Source organism: Cervus canadensis, chromosome 29 (genome assembly GCF_019320065.1).
Source record: "Cervus canadensis isolate Bull #8, Minnesota chromosome 29, ASM1932006v1, whole genome shotgun sequence".
NCBI classification, from domain to species: Eukaryota; Metazoa; Chordata; class Mammalia; order Artiodactyla; family Cervidae; genus Cervus; species Cervus canadensis.
Window position 1 is genome coordinate 5,093,801 of NC_057414.1, and position 19,160 is coordinate 5,112,960.

Consider the following 19,160-nt stretch of genomic DNA (forward strand, 5'->3'; position numbering starts at 1 on the left):
GAAATACTTAGGTATTGATTGAAAGTTAATCTTATTTTATCAGAGAACAAGTAACATAGTCACATACTGAAGTGATTCTTTAAAAGCTTTTAAGAATATCTAAATCTTTGTACATTAAAAATAACATATGTATATGTATAATAAAGCAAGTTTAAAACTAAAATAGTCTATCCTAGACAAAATGATTTTCACTGGTGGGCTTACATTGTTACCAATTATTATTATTGCTTGTTTACCATTTGGCATTTCTTACTACAAAAGTAGTGAGATGCATGTGTATGTGTGTGTTTATTAATTTCTTCCTTCCTAATGAGAAAGATAAGCATCTTGCTTACTATTTCACTTGTTAAATATATTTAAATTATTCTATAACTCTCTGCAGAGATCTTCTTCATCCTTTTTTATAACCACATAGCACCTTTTTAGGTAGATGACCATGGCTTATTCAATAAATTCTCTGTTGATTATTTGAAATTCTTTAGTCTTTTGCTATTATATACAGTGTTGTCACAAATAGCCTTGTAGACATGCTCTTTGGAATTTATAGAGGTGTGATCATAGAGTAGGTTCCTAGAAATGAGATTTCTGGATTAGAAGGAAAACATACATGTAATTTTGTTAGGTATTGTCAAATGCACTGTCATACAACTTGTAATGCTTTGCATGCTCACTAACAATATAGGAGAATCCTTGTTTCTTCTTATCAACTAAATTGTTAAAAAGCTTTCACATTTTTGTCAATCAAATAGTAGGAAAGAGTATCTTAGTAGAATTTTACTTCTCTTGTAAGTGATATTATGGATCTTTTCATATGTTTGAAGACATTTGTTTTTCTTTTTGGGTGTAGGCTGCCCACTGTTCTCTTGGGCCTTTGGTATTTTCCTGCCAGATTTCTAGGGGCTTTCTCTGTGTTAAAGTATTATTTCTTTGTGCCTATTCCTAAGTTGTTGCAAGTATATTTTTATAGTTTGTTATTCATATTTTGAAAAACATAGATATATACATATATGTGGTTTTATTGCTCATATTATACATATATATACACATATATGTGGTTTTATTGCTCATATTATACATATATATACACATATATGTGGTTTTATTGCTCATATTATACATATATATACACATATATGTGGGCTTCCCAGGCGGCTCTAGTGGTAAAGAACCTGCCTGCCAACACAGGGGGCATAAGAGATGCTGGTTCGATCCCTGGGTTGGAAAGATCACCTGGAGGAGGGCATGGCAACCCACTCCAGTATTCTTCCCTAGAGAATCCCATGGACAGAGGAGCCTGGTGGGCTACAGTCCTTGGAGTTGCAAAGAGTTTGACATGACTGAAGTAACCTAGCATGCATGCACACATATATGTATATATATGTTATTGCTCATGGATTTTTGAGTCATGTTTACAAAAGCTTTCTCCTATCTTATGTTTTAAGGAATTAATCATGTTTTCTTTTTTTTTTCTTTTTTACATCCAGCTCTCTGATCCATTTGGAGTTTATTCTAGTGTACGATGTGAGGTACTGATCTAATTTTATCTTTTTCCAAGTGACTACCCAGTTGTCTCAGTATTATTTATTATAAATTTATTCTTTCTCACTGACTTGAGATGCCGCTTTATCATACACCAAATTTTATATATATATATATGTGTATATATATATATATACACACATATATGATTATATATATATATTTGGGTCTTTTTCTAAACCTTTTTTTTTTTGTACTTTAAATGTGCAAATATCATACTGTTTTAATTATAGACAATGATAATCTCCAAAGGTCAGGATTTGATCCATGGCCACCCTATGTTGGTATGATTTAAATAACCTTCTAAGCTGAATCCTTATCTCAGTTAAATAAAGCTATCTGATATATTAATAATTATCTTATAGATAATAAGTGGTAGTGTTTGACAATTGTAAACTACAAAATTAGGGGTGCAGAGTATTTTTGTAGCACAAAGTGACCGTTTTGTTAAAGGTCGTCTGACCCCTTTCTTAGTATATAGATTATTCTATAGTCTAATTCCAAAAGCTCTTGAAGAACCCTTTACTTCACAGAAGTAGGATTTTATATGCATTCATACTAGTAGAGTATATACGGCAAACTTTGAGCTGATTTGAACCACAATGGACATGATGGGGGCAGGGGGAAGAATCTCTCATTGTCTCTCATGACCCACATTCTAATGTCCGTGTAATGAGAATCCCTATGATGAGTGCATTATTTTATAAATATGAAAAAAAAAACTAGAAAATAAATATGAGGCAAATAAATGCTGTTTCCCTAGTGTTGTGCAGTTTAAAACAAAAACAAAAACCCACTGGCAGAAGCCATCTGGTCCTGGCAACCTTCCCGGTTAAACACTTTTAATTGCTTCTGTGATCTTGGTGGGTTGGTGTGCCATGGTTTCCAGGGATTTGGGAGAAGTGACCTTTATGAAGTAATCACAGTTTGTTGTACAAAAGAACTCTGAGTTACCAAAGCAGGCAGCATATCCTGCTGTGGGTCCATGGTAATGAGAATGGATCAGATGTGTGATGATGTCCTATTTGGATTGACTTCACTGTTATATTCTACACATAGGGGTATTCCAGCAGCCAAGAACATTCCACTTGGAATGTTCTCTGAATTTGGGCAGTGATCATAAATCCAGTAGATTCTGTAAGTGAGGAGTGTTTATTTTTAGTCCTTCTTGTGACACCAAGTCCCTTTGCTATACCATCATCTTGAAGTTTTTATTGAAATATATATTCAAAAAATTTTACCAAATGTTTTATTGATGTACAGTATTATGTTGGTTTCAGGTATATTTCATAGTGATTTGACATTTACATACATTATGAAATGATCATTGTGGTAACTCTAGTAACCATCTGTTCTCATACAAATTTATTAAAATATTATTGACTATAATGCTTATGGTATATATTATGTTCCCATGGCTTATTTATTTTATAACTGGAGAATTATACCTCTTAATTCCATTCACCTATTTCTCCCATCCTTCTACAAATGGCAAAATTTCAGTTTTTTAGTGGCTGAGTATTCCATTGTGTGTGTATATATACATATACATAATATATATCTACTTCTATATACCACATCTTATATATCCATTTATCTATTTTGGGAGAAGACATTTTATGATATAGTGTTGATAATCCATATCTATTTTTAATGTTCAGATTAAATTGAGCCCAAGCTCTCAAGTTATTGCCACTTTCTCTTTTATCCTTCCTCCTCCTCTTTAAATGTCTCTGAAATTTCTGAGGAGAATGGACTGTACCCTGACCCCTTGACAATTAGTCGCAGAATCAGACCTAGCATCTGGATCTGTCTTTCCAGTGTTTTTCAATCATCTGCGCTGATTTCTCTAGGGCTCCAGAGGCTCATTCCTGCATTTATCCTACCCTTAACTGAATGGCTATTATGTAGCATGCATTATGTCAGGCACTAGGAACCCCCCAATGAGTAAAATGTGGTTCTGTTCTTGAGCTATCCTTATTCTGAGCAACTGTATTCTCAGAGAACAAATCCAATGAGGAATATTGTAGAAGTACAACTCTGTCCGAGCAACAAAGAAAAGAATGTTGCCCTGGGAAGTAGACAGCAAAGTCTGTGACCTGGCTTGGCTCCTGGGTATGACCTTGGGCAAGATATGAACCTCTCTGAGACCTAGGTTTTTGTCTCTAGGGCAAGCGGGCTGGCTCAGAGATTTTTGGTCTTTTCTTCTTCTGACATTCTATTTCTCTCTCTGAAGGTTACTTTGTAACCAATAAAAGTAAATTAAGTGAGTGAAGTCGCTCAATTGTGTCTGACTCTTTGTGACCCCATAGACGGTAGCCTACCAGGCTCCTCCCTCCATGGGATTTTTCAGGCTAGAATACTGGAGTGGGTTGTCATTTCCTTCTCCAGGAGATCTTCCCCACCCAGGGATCGAACCCAGGTCTCCCGCATTGTAGACAGACGCTTTACCGTCTGAGCCATCAGGGAAGTCTCCAGGAAACTACATAACAAATACTTGGGCTTCCCAGATGGCGCTAGTGGTCAAGAAGCCACCTGCCATTACAGAAGACATAAAAGACGCAGGTACTATCCCTGGGTAGTAGGGAAGATGTCCTGGAGGAGGGCGTGGCAACCCACTCCAGTATTATTGCCTGGAGACTCCCATGGACAGAGGAGCCTGGTGGGCTACAGTCCATGGGGATTGCAGAGTTGGACACGACTGAAGTGACTTAGCACACATAACAAGTACCTACCCCCACTTGTGGGTCTGTCAGTTCCTAGAGTTAGCCCTTATGTTTCTAGGATTTGGTACACTCTTCCTTCTGTGTTGCCATAACACCAGGTGTGTGATTTTTATGGGTGGGCCTGCTGAACTCTTTCTAGATTCTATGACTGTTCCTACAAAGATCAGGGCTGGTTGTTAAGCAGCCTGCTACAGTCCTGCTCAGCTAAAGTCAACACAGAGAAACTTCATTGAATTTTTGCATTTCTAATCTCTAGTGGGTGATGATGTAGTCCTTTCCACTTTAGTGTTAAAGAAAAGAAAAACTAAAAAAGTATTACGCAGTGAAGCTGTTCATAATTATTTTCTTATTTCTGTGGAACCAAACTGGCATCCCTCTAAATGGAGTAAATATTTTGCCCTAAGTGTGGAAAAGTGACTCCTCATGACTTTATAGCCTTGTGCAAGAAGGATAGCTGCATTAGCTTGTTAACATTGGGTCATTCCTCAGTTGTTGGACAAGTAGGACATTAGAGATACTGGGTAATGTTTCTTCTTTCTAGAAAATTAGATTTATATGCATGTTTAAAAGCACAGTCGTCACTCTGTCAGTTAATTTCAGCTCTTGTATATGTTTATTTGCACTATTAGTAAATCATGGAAAAAAATTTTTAGAATCATTATTTTATAGTGATTAAAAAGACTACCTAAGGAAAACGGGGATACAGGATCTGTGGTGATTGCTTCCAGAAAGGCTCTAAGTGGTTTAATTTGTGGTCAGAGTCCCTGACAGCCTAGGGGGGAGTCTTGACAAGTGGGAGCTTCTCCTCTCTGATGGGTAAGAAATCTGTAAAAAAAAAAAAAAAAAGAAAAGAAAAGAAAAGAAAAATGCTGATATTATTAATTGGAGATCATAGAATTTTAGAGTTAATAAAAACCTGTGGGGTCATTTACTTAAACGGGGAAATAAAGAGGCAGAGCTAAATGACCCCACAGGTTTTTATTAACTCTAAAATTCTATGATCTCCAATTAATAATATCAGCACTTTTCTTTTCTTTTCTTTTTTTATAGTTGATTTACAATATTGTGTTAGTTCCAAATATACAGAAAAATGATTCAATTATATTTTTCAGATTGTTTTCCACTGTAGCCTATTATAAGATATTGAATGTAGTTCCCTGCATTGTATACTAAATCTCTGTTGCTCTTTCTTCTATTTTATGTATAATAGTTGGCATCAGTTAATCACATACTCCTAATTTATCCCTCCCTTTCCCTTTTGATAACCATAAATTTGTGTTCTATGTCAAAAAAAAGAAACTTAAAACTCTGTTCAACAGTAATGACCATTAATAGCACAATCAGATTCAGGAAAGTGACTGTCTTTCTGGGGTCTTTCCATTGTTTGCACTGATTTCCATCTAGAGGCTCATTTATTCATTTACCCAAGTATTGACTGAATGACTGTTATGTAGCACGTGCTGTGCCAGCTACAAGGAACCCAACAATAAGTAAAATGTGGTTGCTTCTCTCTCAGAACTCAGTTTCATGTATCAGAAGTGGAGTGAAAGTCGTTCAGTCATGTCTGACTCTTTGCGACCCCCAAGGACTATACATACAGTCCATAGAATTCTCCAGGCCAGAATACTGGAGTGGGTAGCCTTTCCCTTCTCCAGGGGATCTTCCCAACCCAGGGACTGAACCCAAGTCTCCTGCATTACAGGTGAATTCTTTACCAGCTGAGCCACAAGGGAAGCCTGCTTGTACCTTTGAAAAGTTATAAACTGGTACCCTTCTCTACTCCAAAAAGAAAATTTCAGAATGGATTGGTTCAATAGAATTGTGATAAAGCCCTACCAGTTAACTTTTATCCTTAGGTTTTTTACTCCTTAAATTACTTTTGAATTCTTTTTCAAGGCTTATTCTTTTATCAGTGCTTTTATGAAGTCATGACAATATCGAGCCCATTATACATGATCAGTTTCTTCATCATTTTTGGACTTCTGCCTATTTATGATTGATTGGCAAGCCAATTAACTTTTTTTTCTCATTTCTGGCCATTTAAAAAAATATCTAAAAGCATAACTCAAATTAAAAAATTTTAGAAACACAGTCTTCACATAATACTCTTGCAGTTAATATACATACATTGGGAAAGGCATAGAAGAGAAACTGCCCTAGATTTGAGATCTAGATCCTTTACTTGCTACATGACATCGGCCAATTTATTTTAAATTCTGAGTCTCCATTTTATCAAGCCTAAAGTGGAAATAATAATTCCTACCTTGAAATGCTTTGGGGATGTTAAAATGAGTGTGTGTATAGTCTGAAATATAAGGACAGGAAGAGGAATAGTTATAACTCCTAGCCTTTGAGGAGTAAAAGTCAATATTGTTACAATTTTTCTATTTTTTCTTATTTCTGACAGTGCAGTTCTAGTGAACTGATAGGATTTGCAGCCTTGCCGAATTAAAGAAATTTCCTAGGGTTATCCTATTGACTTTACTGCCTTTAGATCAAACTGATTATGAAATACTACACATATATGGAACCTATTTTCTGAAAAATTATCCACTGAAAATTTTATAGGGTAGCACAGTAAAATAATTTCTCCATTTATAGCATATGTGGATTTGGGCAAATTGCTTTCTTTGATCAGCATTACATTCTTCATATATATCAAAGAATAGCTTTACAAGGACAAGAACCTCACATGTCTTATTTCTCACAGTACCATGAGCATTAGAGAAGTAGCTGACACATGATACATACTCAATAAAACTTCTTGAATATATGAGTAAATAATTGTACTATTGTAAAAGTTAAATTTTATATATTTGATAAATAACTGGCCCACACTCATTTGTTTATGTTTGATATAAATGGCATTAAGGTGGTACAATTCATGGATATATTCATTAAGTGAATGTAATAACATTTTCCCTAATAGAAAAACTAAAGTACAGGGCATCCCTAAGTGAGCCAATCTGAGAGCTATATGATACCTAAGTATCATATATTTTTATAAATGTGAATATTATATATTCATACTATACTATGTATAGTACAAATATTAAGTTTTTATTCTTGGAATGCTTTATCTAGCAAATCCTCCAAGTACTGGGTTGGCCAAAATGTTCATTTTTCCATAACGTCTTAGAGCAAAACTTGAACAAACCTTTTGGCAAACCCAATATAATTGGCCATTTGTTAATTTATTTGTTCACTTTATAAATTATCTGGATGTAGAAACAGACAAGCATAAAAATAATACTATGACCTATTCTCATTAATAAGAATGAATATATCCTAAATAAAATGCACCCAACAAAATTTAACATCAGTGAAGAATCATTTAAAAAGAATAAGTAGGAATGAATCCCTGGAAGACAAAGATGGTTTAATTAGGAATCTATTACCATAAATCATAACATCTAAAATAAAATTTGAAACTATCATTCTAATACATGTTAAAGGCATTTAATACAATTTAACACTCATTCGTGATAGAATCTCTTAGAAAAATAAAACTATAAATAATAACTATCCCAGATTAACAATCTTTCCTGTACTTATTGTTGAAATACTAAAAGAATCCCCATGAAAATTAAAGGAAAAGAAAGTAATTGTTATTACTGTTATGCTTTAACGTTATTTGAAATTTCTGAACACTGAAATATGACATGAAGCAGAATGAGGTATATCTGATAGAAGATTAATTTCTGTTCTTTCCCCAAAACTAAAGATGTGCTGATGTAAGAGAAGCAGTAAACAATCAGTTACTTCCCTAATTACCTCCATAAAGAGAAAATATGGGTTTAAATATTCCATTTACAACAGCAGCAAAAAATACAACATACCTTGGAATAAATCTATTTCCATCTATGCATGACATAGATGAAGAAAATTATAAAATTTTACTGATTGATGTCAAAGGGTATTTGAATAAATGATAACCCATATTCCTGCAGATGAAATGTGATATTGAAAAATGTTAATTTCTATCCATATTTAATACAGTTCATCATAGACCAGTTAATAAAGCATTTAAACCTAACAGAAAGATTCTGTTTTTCTAGAGGAATAAATGGATGGTAAGAGTAATGTTAGCTGTCAAAGTGTAGAATGGTGAATGGGCTATTTTTCCTACTGCACATATACATTAATAAGCATTACAAAGCTGTAACAATTAACAAATGGTGTAGTGCTTACTCAAAAATTGGCTGACAGACCAATTCAATAAAATGGCTAACTGTGAAACAGAGGTTAGTGTAGAAAATAATGTCATATATGATGAAAGAATTAATGTAAATCAGAGAAAAACAAATAGATTATTCAAGACTTGGGGCTCAGAAAATTGGTAATTTTCTAAGAAATACAGTTAGAGCCATTCCTACTAGTATAAAGAATACTTAAGAGAACAGGCTTTCAGAGTTCAAACACCAGCTATATCACTTACTAGTCATATAACTTTGGGTAAACAAATTAACCTCTCTGAACTTTAGTTTCCTCATGTATAAAACAGGGACAGTAATTATAATTAAAGAGTTAGTGCCAATATATATTAATATAAGTATTAATAATAGTCATAAAATGGTTATGGGAATCAAACAGACAATTTATTCCATGGACACAGGAGCCTAGTGGGCTATAGTTCATGGGGTTGCAAAGAATTGGACATGACTGGGTGACTAACACACACAAATAATTAATTTAATATATTGTTTGGCAAATAATCTTTATTCAATAAACATGATCAGTTATTTCTGTAGTCAAACACCAAGCTAATTTCATATGTATTAACAGACTAATATAAAAATAAAACCATGAACAGTTCGTATTTAACTGATTTCAGTTTTGAGGAGTTTCTAATCATGAATACAATCGAAGAGCTTACACACAAAAAAATAGGTTTGTCTACATAAGAATTTTTAAATATATGTTTAAAATATAAAAAACTGCAAGGCCACAAATGAAACAATTATATTTTAACTATGAGAGCTCTTACAAATCGGTAGAAAAACCACCAACATCCTACACAGCTAAATATTAAGATAAATTCAAATAAGTTTTTTAATATTCTAAATCAGTTATTCAAAATAATCTAAATAAAAGATAGAAATATGCATTTTTTATAAAAAGAATATGGCAGTGCTCCAGTTGCCAAGAGTAGGGGAGGATGTTCACTCCAGGGTGCTGCTGGACAGGATTTATATCATGTAACATTTTGGAAGGCAATTTGGCAACACTTCATAGAGACTCAAAATGCTGTCACCGTTTTAGTCTTATTCTAGGAATTCATCCTAGGGAAATAATCAGGAAAGCAAATTAACATTTTTGTATACCTATTTTATCATGGGATTGTTTATAACCGAGGGCACAACCGTGAGATGAATAGCACGCAGCCAAAAGGAATCATGTCTTTGAAGCACACAGATTGACGGTCCAATTTCTCGCTATAATGGCTAACGTGTTATGCAAATTATAATCTGTAGTCACACCAGTTGCCACATTTATTGCTGCATCTATGTGTGCACCTATATACAGAAGAACAACACCAATTTTCTAGCCTTTACGTGGATATCAGAATCACAGATAAATTTCACTTTTGTTTTATATAATGTAATTTTAGTTTTTTTTTTAATAATAATTAGCAGCACTTGTTCCATCTGAAAAAAATTAGACAAATGGTTGAAATATAGATTGCATTCTGTTTGTCTCTGTTTTTTAGAAGGTAATACTTCACATGTGATGTGACAGCTTGCATTCTTTAGATTCCATTGTATTCCATCAGTTTTGCATGAATTCAATGATAAATTTAACCTTTGGAAAACTAATATTAGACTTTCTTTTTAGTTTGTTTGTAAAACCTGGGAGTGAAGAGCAAAACTGAGGTTATCAAATTGCTTTCAGGAACAGCTGGGAACATCATTCAGGGCTGTATTCTGTTTAATGTTCAGTGCCCTTTCACGGGGAACTAAGAGAAATATGAGTCTTGGCATATGTTATTTTCTGCATGAAAGCTTACCAAGATCCCTGGTGTATTTCAGTTGCAGGAGTGATGGGCAATAGCATTTTATCGTCTCTGCCATGCAGTTTGGCATTTGATTATATTCAGTTTAGTGCTTCATGACATACTGCCTTTGAAAATCTTCCCTCTTATGAACTCTCAAAACATTTAATCTTTTTATTCAATTTTAGCACATTTTATTCCATTTACCAAGTTTTATTCATTGAACAGGTTTTATCTTGTAGAAAATCCTGCTTCTTCTACCAGACTCTAAACTCCTTGAAGTAGGGAAGTATATCTTGCTTACTTCTATATTTCCTGGATCTCACCCAGAATGTCTTGCACATGAAGGTAGTCTTTTGTTAGATTAATGAATGAATGGAATAAATGAAAAGTATCTGTTTAACATATTGTCTTCTAATTGTCTTCGATTATATATTTTCTCTCCTAAGATTGGAAATTTCAGGAAAACAAAGCCTAAGCTGTCACATACTATTTTTGCAGCTAATACCTGCTAATAAACTCTCAAGAATGGCCCACTTCATTAAATTATTTAACCTTTTGTTTTGAAAGTAAGTTTAGATGAAATTATCTGAACATGATTTATTACCAAAACTAGTGGACGGAGGAGACTGGTAGGCTACAGTCCATGGGGTCGCGAAGAATTGGACACGACTGAGCGACTTCACTTTCACTTTTCACTTTCATGCACTGGAAAAGGAAATGGCAGCCCACTCCAGTGTTCTTGCCTGGAGAATCCCAGGGACGGGAGCCTGGTGGGCTGCCGTCTATGGGGTCACACAGAGTCGGACACGACTGACGTGACTTAGCAGCAGCAGCAGCAGTGGTTAATCTTAAACTATGAACAATGATTTAAACATTTTGCTTTTGCCTTTAACCTCATTTATGATAAGAAGGGATTGTTCCTTAAAGCCACATCAGTTCTACTTACCACTTCCAATTATTTGATAAGTACTTATCAGGCTAAAAAAGTCAAATTCCTTGCCTTCATAGAACTTGTATTCTAATGTGGATGGTGGGAGAGGAAATAAGTGAAAATGATGTTGTTGTTGCTCAGTTGCCCATTCGTGTCCAACTCTTTGTGACCCCATGGACTGCAGCATGCCAGGCCTCCCTGTCCCTCACCATCCCCAGAGTTTGCCCAAGTTCATGTTCATTGCATCTGTGATGCCGTCCAGCCATCTCATCCTCTGATGCCCTCTTCTCCTTCTGCCCTCGATCTTTCCCAGCATCAGGGACTTTTCCAGTGAGTCATCTTTAGGTGCTAATACATTTAGTGTTGAAAAACAAAAAGAGAACAACAACAAAAAGACTTCATTGTAAAGGTGCATTTTAGCAAAGACTTGAAGGAGACGAAGGAATGATCCTGTGGCTATCTCAGAATGAGCATTCCAGGCAGAAGCTAGAGCAAGTTATAAGACCTGAGGAGGGTGTGCTCTTGGTATATTTACAGCACAAAGACCAAAACAGGGACCCTTTAGGAGATCTGTATCAAAAGGGTGAAGTTAGTTTCTGACTTGGAAGAGTTGTAATGAGGTATGAACTGCATATAAACCACTTAGGGCAAAGTCTTGTATGTATCAAATAATTGCTAAATATCATTTATCATCATTATGTGAATTACATGAACTAGATTCTTAGAACACTGTGAGGAAAAAACACCATATGCTGATGTCTTTTTAGGTTGAAATCATGTCTGGGTCAGGCCTGCTTGATTCTAATACTTATACTAAATATTATTTCCTCACATAACTACTTGCCATCTATTCTTTATCTCTGGTGAATAACTATTTATTCATGTTTCTAAATAAAATTATTTAAAATGTGGTCCATGGAGCTTCGTGAATGAGCTGAGGGGGTTTGAATCTGGCCTATCCAAATGCCCAGAGATATCTGGCGTGGGTTTGATCAACAGGCTTATTCAGTGCTGAGATGAGGCCCTGCTGCTCAGAACCCAGTGTTCCATATTCCCTTGGCGAGGGTTATGGTTGCTCTCATAGACTAGGTCTTACAGATATCCTCAACGTGAGCCAAGTTCCCTTAATGGATGTGCTGGAAAGAGCTCAGTGTTACAGAGTCAAGAATGTAATTTGAGCTGTGCCGACAGGAAACAAATTGATCATTTTGGCCCACATACCTGAATCTGAAGCAGCCTTTCCCCATCAGGGAAGACTTTCCAACATGATGCAGTTAAATTCCCAAATGTTCCTGGATATGGAGTCCTAATTTAGATTTGCTATTAAGTCCTTGAATATATTTTTGAATATGCCCTTTTCATGCTCAATGGAAAGTGTGATGAGGTTCTAGTATGTATTGTTGCATGCATGATCCTTAGTGATATTCTTTTTTTTTCCTTCCAAATTGTGAAAACACACACCTCTAATTACCTTCCATTTGGAGAAAGAAAGGGAACTCAAAGTAGTCCCAAGATCTCTTGGAAGAGTTTGTCTTCCAAAGATTGCTGAGACTAATAGTTTAGAGTATAGACTTTGACACTTTGTTTCCTAAGCAACAGCAAAACATAGAGTAAAAATCAATTTCTGAAATCAAAATTAAGTACCAGGTTAAATCTGTTTCTGTTACAAAACCAACTAAATAAAATGGAAAAGAAAATAGAATTGATTGGGTTTTCTTAAATTCTTTATTGATCCACTTGTAATGAAGGCCAGACAGAAACACATTCCCAAAATATTTTCACTGTTATTAAAAGGTTAAATGGTGTCAGAAATGGACAGGTGTGAAATTTCATTAGGAAAACTGCTGTAGGTGAGAGGGAAGAGAAGAACAGAAGTTAGGTAGAGAAAGAATAAAAAAAAAAATGAAATAGAAGTTTTGGCTAAATTGTCCTAGTGTCTGCTTCTTCATTATTTTATACTTCCTTTTTGTGAAGTCATTTTGCCTGCTTTAAAACCCTCCCATTTTTAAGAAAACCAAAAACATTGAAGATTTAGATGACAAGTATCCTTTTAATTCTTGTTTTAACAACTTTATTGAAGTATAATGACATAAAATAATTTGCACATATTTAAAGTGTATAATTTGATAGATTTTGACATACATCTCCATCTATAGATCTATCACTTTATCAAGATAGTGAAGGTGTCTACCAAGCCCTAAAATTTCCTTGTGCTCTTTCGTCAACTTTCCCTCCTTTCACTGTGTCCACTACCAGTCAACAATTGATATGCTTTCTGTCACTATAGATAGTTTACATCTTCTAGCACTTTATATAAATGGAACCATAATGGAATCATCCGGTATATGCTATTTTTGTCTGGCTTATTTCACTAAGCCTGATTATTCTGAGATTCGTCCATGCTTTTGCTCATACGAGTAGTTCATTCCTTTTTATTGTTGAGTAGTATTTCATCATATGAATATCACACACTTCATCTATTCATCTGTTGATGGACATTTGTTTTATTCCCAGTTTTTGGCTATTACAAATAAACTGTTATGAACTTCATATACTATCTTTAAATTAGCATATGCTTTCATGTAAGTTGGATAAATGCCTAGAAGTGGAATTGCTATGTCACGCTGTAGATACGCATTAAACTTTTTACAAAACTATCAAGCTTTTCCAAAGAGGTTGGCACTATTTTCCACACCCAAAGTGATTCTTCCACTCGACATTTACACAGTTGCCTCTCACTGGCTGGACATTTTCCTAAGTTCAGTTGGTAGTAAGAACATATTTCTTCTAGATGGACAGCCATCCTAACCAGGATGATAGTTCCCCAAGTTTGTACCTCTAGCTATCATCTTCCTCTGGATCTTCAGCTCTGCATTTCTAACTGCTAATTGTCTAATCGTCTAATTTACTAGTAGTTTTATGAGATTATGAAGATAGGGCACTGGATCCATGCCCTAGCACAGTCCCCCTGAATTTTCTTGCTTTTAGTAGAACCCAGGATAGAACTACTTCCTGACATGATCTTGCCCTAGCATGAACAAAACCTTTCTTTAACTCTCTTCAGATTCTTTGAGGCAGAATGGAACTTTCACCAAGACTTCACTGACTTCTTCACCACAGACATTGAAGGGTAGGAACACAGAGAATAAGAAGAGGGTTTTCCAACAAATGCTGGAAAGAATGTGGAGATAAGGGAAACTTTTTGCACTGTTGTTGGGGATATAAATTGAAACAACCACTATGGTGAATAGTATGAAGAGTCCTTAAAAAAGAAAAAAAAAACAAAACAAAACTAGGAATAAAACTACGCTATGACTCAGCAATCCCACTACTGGGCATATACCCTAAGGAAACCATAATTCAAAAAGATACATGTACCCCAGTGTTCGCTGTAGCACTTTTTTTTTTTTAACAATAGACAGGATATGGAAGCGACCTAGATGTCTATCAACAATTGAATGGATAAAGAAGTTGTCATACGCATATACAATGGAATATTAACTCAGCAAAAAGGAACAATTTTGAGTCCGTTGAGCTGAGGTGCTTGAACCTAGAGCCTGTTATACAGAGTGAAGTAAGTCAGAAATATAAAAACAAATGCCATATATTAATGCATATATATGGAATCTGGAAAAATGGTACTAATGAACCCATCTGCAGGGCAGGAATAAACACAGACGTAGAGAACAGACTTGTGGACATGGCAGGGAAAGGAGAGGGTGGGATGAGCTGAGAGAGCAGCGTTGATGTACATACACGACCCCGTGGAAAATAGACAGCTAGTGGGAAGGTGCTATGTAACACAGGGAACTCAACCTGGTGCCCAGTGATGACCTAGAGGGGTGGGATGGGGAGAGGGGTTGAGAGGGAGGTTCAAGACAGAGGGGACATATGTATACTTATGGCTGGTTCACATTATTGTATGGCAGAAACCAACACGACATTGTAAAGCAGTTATCCTCCAATGACAAATTAGTTTAAAAAAATGACAAAGAGGGTTTTCTGATCCCTAACACAGGTCACAGGGGCTAAAGTCCCTGCTCTAAGGAAAGAAAACTGATACCAAAGGACAAGCACCCTGCCCCATTTGTGGTTAGGAGAGGGAATTCTGAGGCAGAATCCTTAGCTGGATTCACACAGTGCCGCTGCTAGCTGAGTGAGCTCCAGCAAGTCCCTATCTTCTGAGTCTACTTACGTGTAGACTAGAGCCACATCATAGAATTCTTTTAAGATTGATTAAAATAGTAAATTAAGTATTTGACTTACATTAAATACTTTATGTTAAATCCAATGAGCATTTTAACCACATGAAATCCAATACAAACCTCAGGTGTCTATGTGTACCTTGGCTCCAACCATCCTTTGACTCATACCTTTTCTTATATTCATTGGTCTTGTCTATTTTCCTATTATCACCCCTCTCTTCGCTTTACTACTTTTCCTACCAGGTTTAAATTGGGTGGAAATTCATTGCCATCACTTGTATTGCATAAATGTTCAACTTTCTTTTTTGTACTTCCTTCACTTTGTTCCTTGCTTTCATAGATTTCACAGTTCAGTAAGGAAATTATGTATTAAATAGATAACTGTAAATGTTGAAATACTCAAGGACTTGGTTTTGAGTTTTTTCACTAACTCAGCCAGTGATCATGTCTTTAAATACCAGTTATATGCCAATATCTTCTTTGAAATGCTAGACTTGTATATCCACTGGCTCACTTGATGTCTCCACTCAGATGTCTAAAAGATATTTCAAAATTAGCATGTCCAGAACCAAACTTCTTATGTTTCCCAAGAAACCTGCTCTATTACAACCTCTGTTTCAGCCAGTGGTACATGTAGCCTTCTAGTTACTCTAGCCTTCTAGTTACTAGCCTTCTAGTCAGTGGGTCTGGAGTCATTCTACCTCCCCTCTTTCTCTCATACCCACATCCAATCTCTTAAAAATATATTCAGAACCCAGCCACTGTTGTGTTTTTTTTCTCATGTGCATTAATTTTTTCTAAGTTACCATTACCTTTGAACTTAATAATTGCAATAATTTCTTAATTATTGTCTCCACTTCCAGCTTTGACCCCCTACAGTCAAAACTTTCAAGACAGCAGCAAGAATGATCTTATTAAAACATTAGTCAAAGCATGTCACTGCTCTGAAATTGCTTCCAACCTCATTCAGAGCAAAAGCCAACATGCCTGCAATAGCTTATGAGGCTTGCAAATTCTCCTTTCCACTCTCCCTTCACTTATCTCTGTACTTTCTGATCTTATTTTATACTATCTTTCTTCTCACTCTGCTTCAGCCACCTTGGCCTTCATATTGTCATCAAAGCTAGCCATAGTCTTTCACATAGAATGGTCATTTCTCATGCTGGCTTATTCTCGTTTCCTTAAAATCTCTATTAAAGAGTGACTATTTTCAGGAGGTTTACCTCAACCAGTCCATCAAATAATTTCATTACTCCAACACTTTTTATTCCATTTATCTGTTCTACTTTTTCTTTAGCATATGTAAATATTTAATAAATGATACATATTGCTGTTTATCATTCTTATTAACTCCTCCCCACACTGAAATATAAGCTCCATGAGGTAGGAATTGTTGTCTATTTAGTTAACATATTCCCATTGCTGAGAAATGCAGTGGATGCATAGTAACACTCAGAAGTGTTGAATAAATGAATAAATGGAGGAAGGTTTTTATTTTTATTTTTTCACTACATTGCTTACTTAGCACATATACCCATTTTTTTCCAGAGTCATCACTACTTGAACATATCTAAAAATTTAAAGACATTGTTACCCCTTTCACTTTTTATATGGATATAGAAATCCCCAAGGCGGAGGTTAAACCTCCTAGAATACACTGAAGTAGAAAATATCAACAATACTTCCTTTAAAAAAAAATCCTTTGCTTTAGAGGAGCTTACAAAGAAAATTTAGAACCCTCACATGGACTCTATTTACCATGAGGAATAATCAACAAATTATGTTAAACCCTTGAGAAATCATTTCGTTAAAATTTCATAAGATACTATAAAGAATACTTAAAATTATAATGAGACAAGGGGAGAAATAGAAAGTATAGTGAAAGAAGGGGTCAAGCTAAAGCAAATGCATTCTTTGTCTTAGAACTTCTCTCTTCTCAGCCCAGTTCCCTGGACTCAAATCTTTAACTACTTTTGACTTCAGTTTCTCAACCTTTAAAGCATCTGTCACATTTTTACAGATTCTATCTCCTCAGTTATTCCTTTTCCATTCAAGCCTTTAGCAAATTGTTTTAGAGCACTTATTATGTTCCAGGCTCTTTATTAGACATGGGGATACAGTGGAGAAACAGAAGCATGGCCCCTACTTTTTTGGGAATGTTCCACAAGGAAAGAAAAGGAAAATATATATGTACATAGATAGATGGATAGATCATCGTCAATGTGACAAATGTAGTGAAAAGTTATGTATTGTGTTTGGAGAAGGAAATGGCAACCCACTCCAATATTCTTGCTTTGAAATCCCATGGACAGAAGATCCTTGTGGGCTACAGTCCCTGGGGTCACAAAGAATTGGACATGACTGAGCAACTAAATAGCATGTGTTGTGTTATGAGAGTGAATCAGGGATCCAAGTTGTTTCTCAGGTGTTAAATAAGAATGTTTCTTATATTGCTTCTTGCCTTTTTCCTACCATCATCCCCCTAACTAAGACCATCATGACCTCTGTTGCCTCCGTTTTTCTCCTGACTCTCCAACTCTGACCCTGTTTATCACAATTAAGGGTTTATTGGCATTGTCTAATTACAGTATGGCTATAGCCTTTTCTTTTTCATTCCCCACTATTCCTCAAACACATCTCATGTTTTCCAAACTTCTTACTTTTACTCCTGCTGTTTCAAGTAATAAATGTACTTTGGTTTTGATCTGTTTTCTAAGTGTCAACTCAAATTTTTCTTTCACTGAATGTCTGTCTCCTCCATTCCAGCACATGGGCTAATAAATATTATCTGAACTCATAGCGATTCCCCCTTCTTTTTTTATTTCTATTTTATCACAAGCTACTGCATGATATTTGTTGTACTGTTACACTCTTTCTTATGACTAGAAAAGTTTTGAGAATCAAGAATTAAGGGAAGGGCTAACTATGATTAAGTTACTTGATTTCTTTAAAATGTCATTTTCTAATATGTAAAAGGAAGATAATATTATCTGACTCAGAGATTTTTTATGATGATCAGATGAGGTGAGAATATTTCCTCAAGTGTGGTTTACTGAAGATGTCACATGGCAAACATTTTAAAAAGTATTTTAATTTAATTTAGACAAGAAAAATTAGATCTAGTATATAAACCATCAGTTATCTTTTCAACTAGAATTTATAAATTACTTCTGGTTTTTATTTTACTTTTTAACCTTATTAATAATCATGTATTATTTATGTTACTGATTACTTATAGAGAATGAGTCTTTTGTTCCTTCTGGTAATAAGTTTATTTAAAATAAATTTATTTAAATAAAAAATTAGTCAAATTAAACTTTAAAATAACTTTAGTAAACAACAATAGAAGTAGTATGTGAATATGTAAAAATGGATAGGTTAAATAAATACTGAGGTAAGGCATGTTAGGTACTTTTGTGGGCAAAATAGTTTATATACCTTTAAGATGATACTTTATACGATGAAATACTTCATGTAAAGATGCTTAAGTAAATCAGCTGACATAGAGGAGGCACCTAGCGAACTGGTCTCCTTTATATTCTTTAAGCTGGAGAGAGATTACAATTAATATCAGGAATATTTTCAGTAACACTATCTGCAATTGACATTTGCACTGAGGATTTCAGCAGCTGCTGTTTCTGTTTTATGTAGGAGGCAAGATGGAGAGGGAATAGATTGTGTGTTTTCATTCGTGGGTCTCCCTTTTAAGGAAATAAAAGGAGTTGTTTGTTTATGAATATGGTTTTCTATATTAAATTTTGTAA

At 35.0% G+C, this 19,160-nt stretch overlaps 1 protein-coding gene across 21 annotated transcripts in view; it reads left to right on the forward strand.

Moving 5' to 3' along the window:
• The window catches only part of DLG2 (discs large MAGUK scaffold protein 2), a 2,236,304-nt gene that overhangs the window by 1,131,525 nt on the left and 1,085,619 nt on the right, over positions 1-19,160 (forward strand). For 13 of the 21 annotated variants that reach the window (XM_043451476.1, XM_043451478.1, XM_043451480.1 and 10 more), the window contains one exon: positions 1,485-1,526. The exons of the other annotated variants lie outside the window; for them this stretch is intronic. In XM_043451476.1, coding sequence (XP_043307411.1) covers positions 1,485-1,526 — 42 coding nt within the window. The remainder of the gene's footprint in view (positions 1-1,484; positions 1,527-19,160) is intronic. 21 annotated transcript variants of the gene reach the window in all.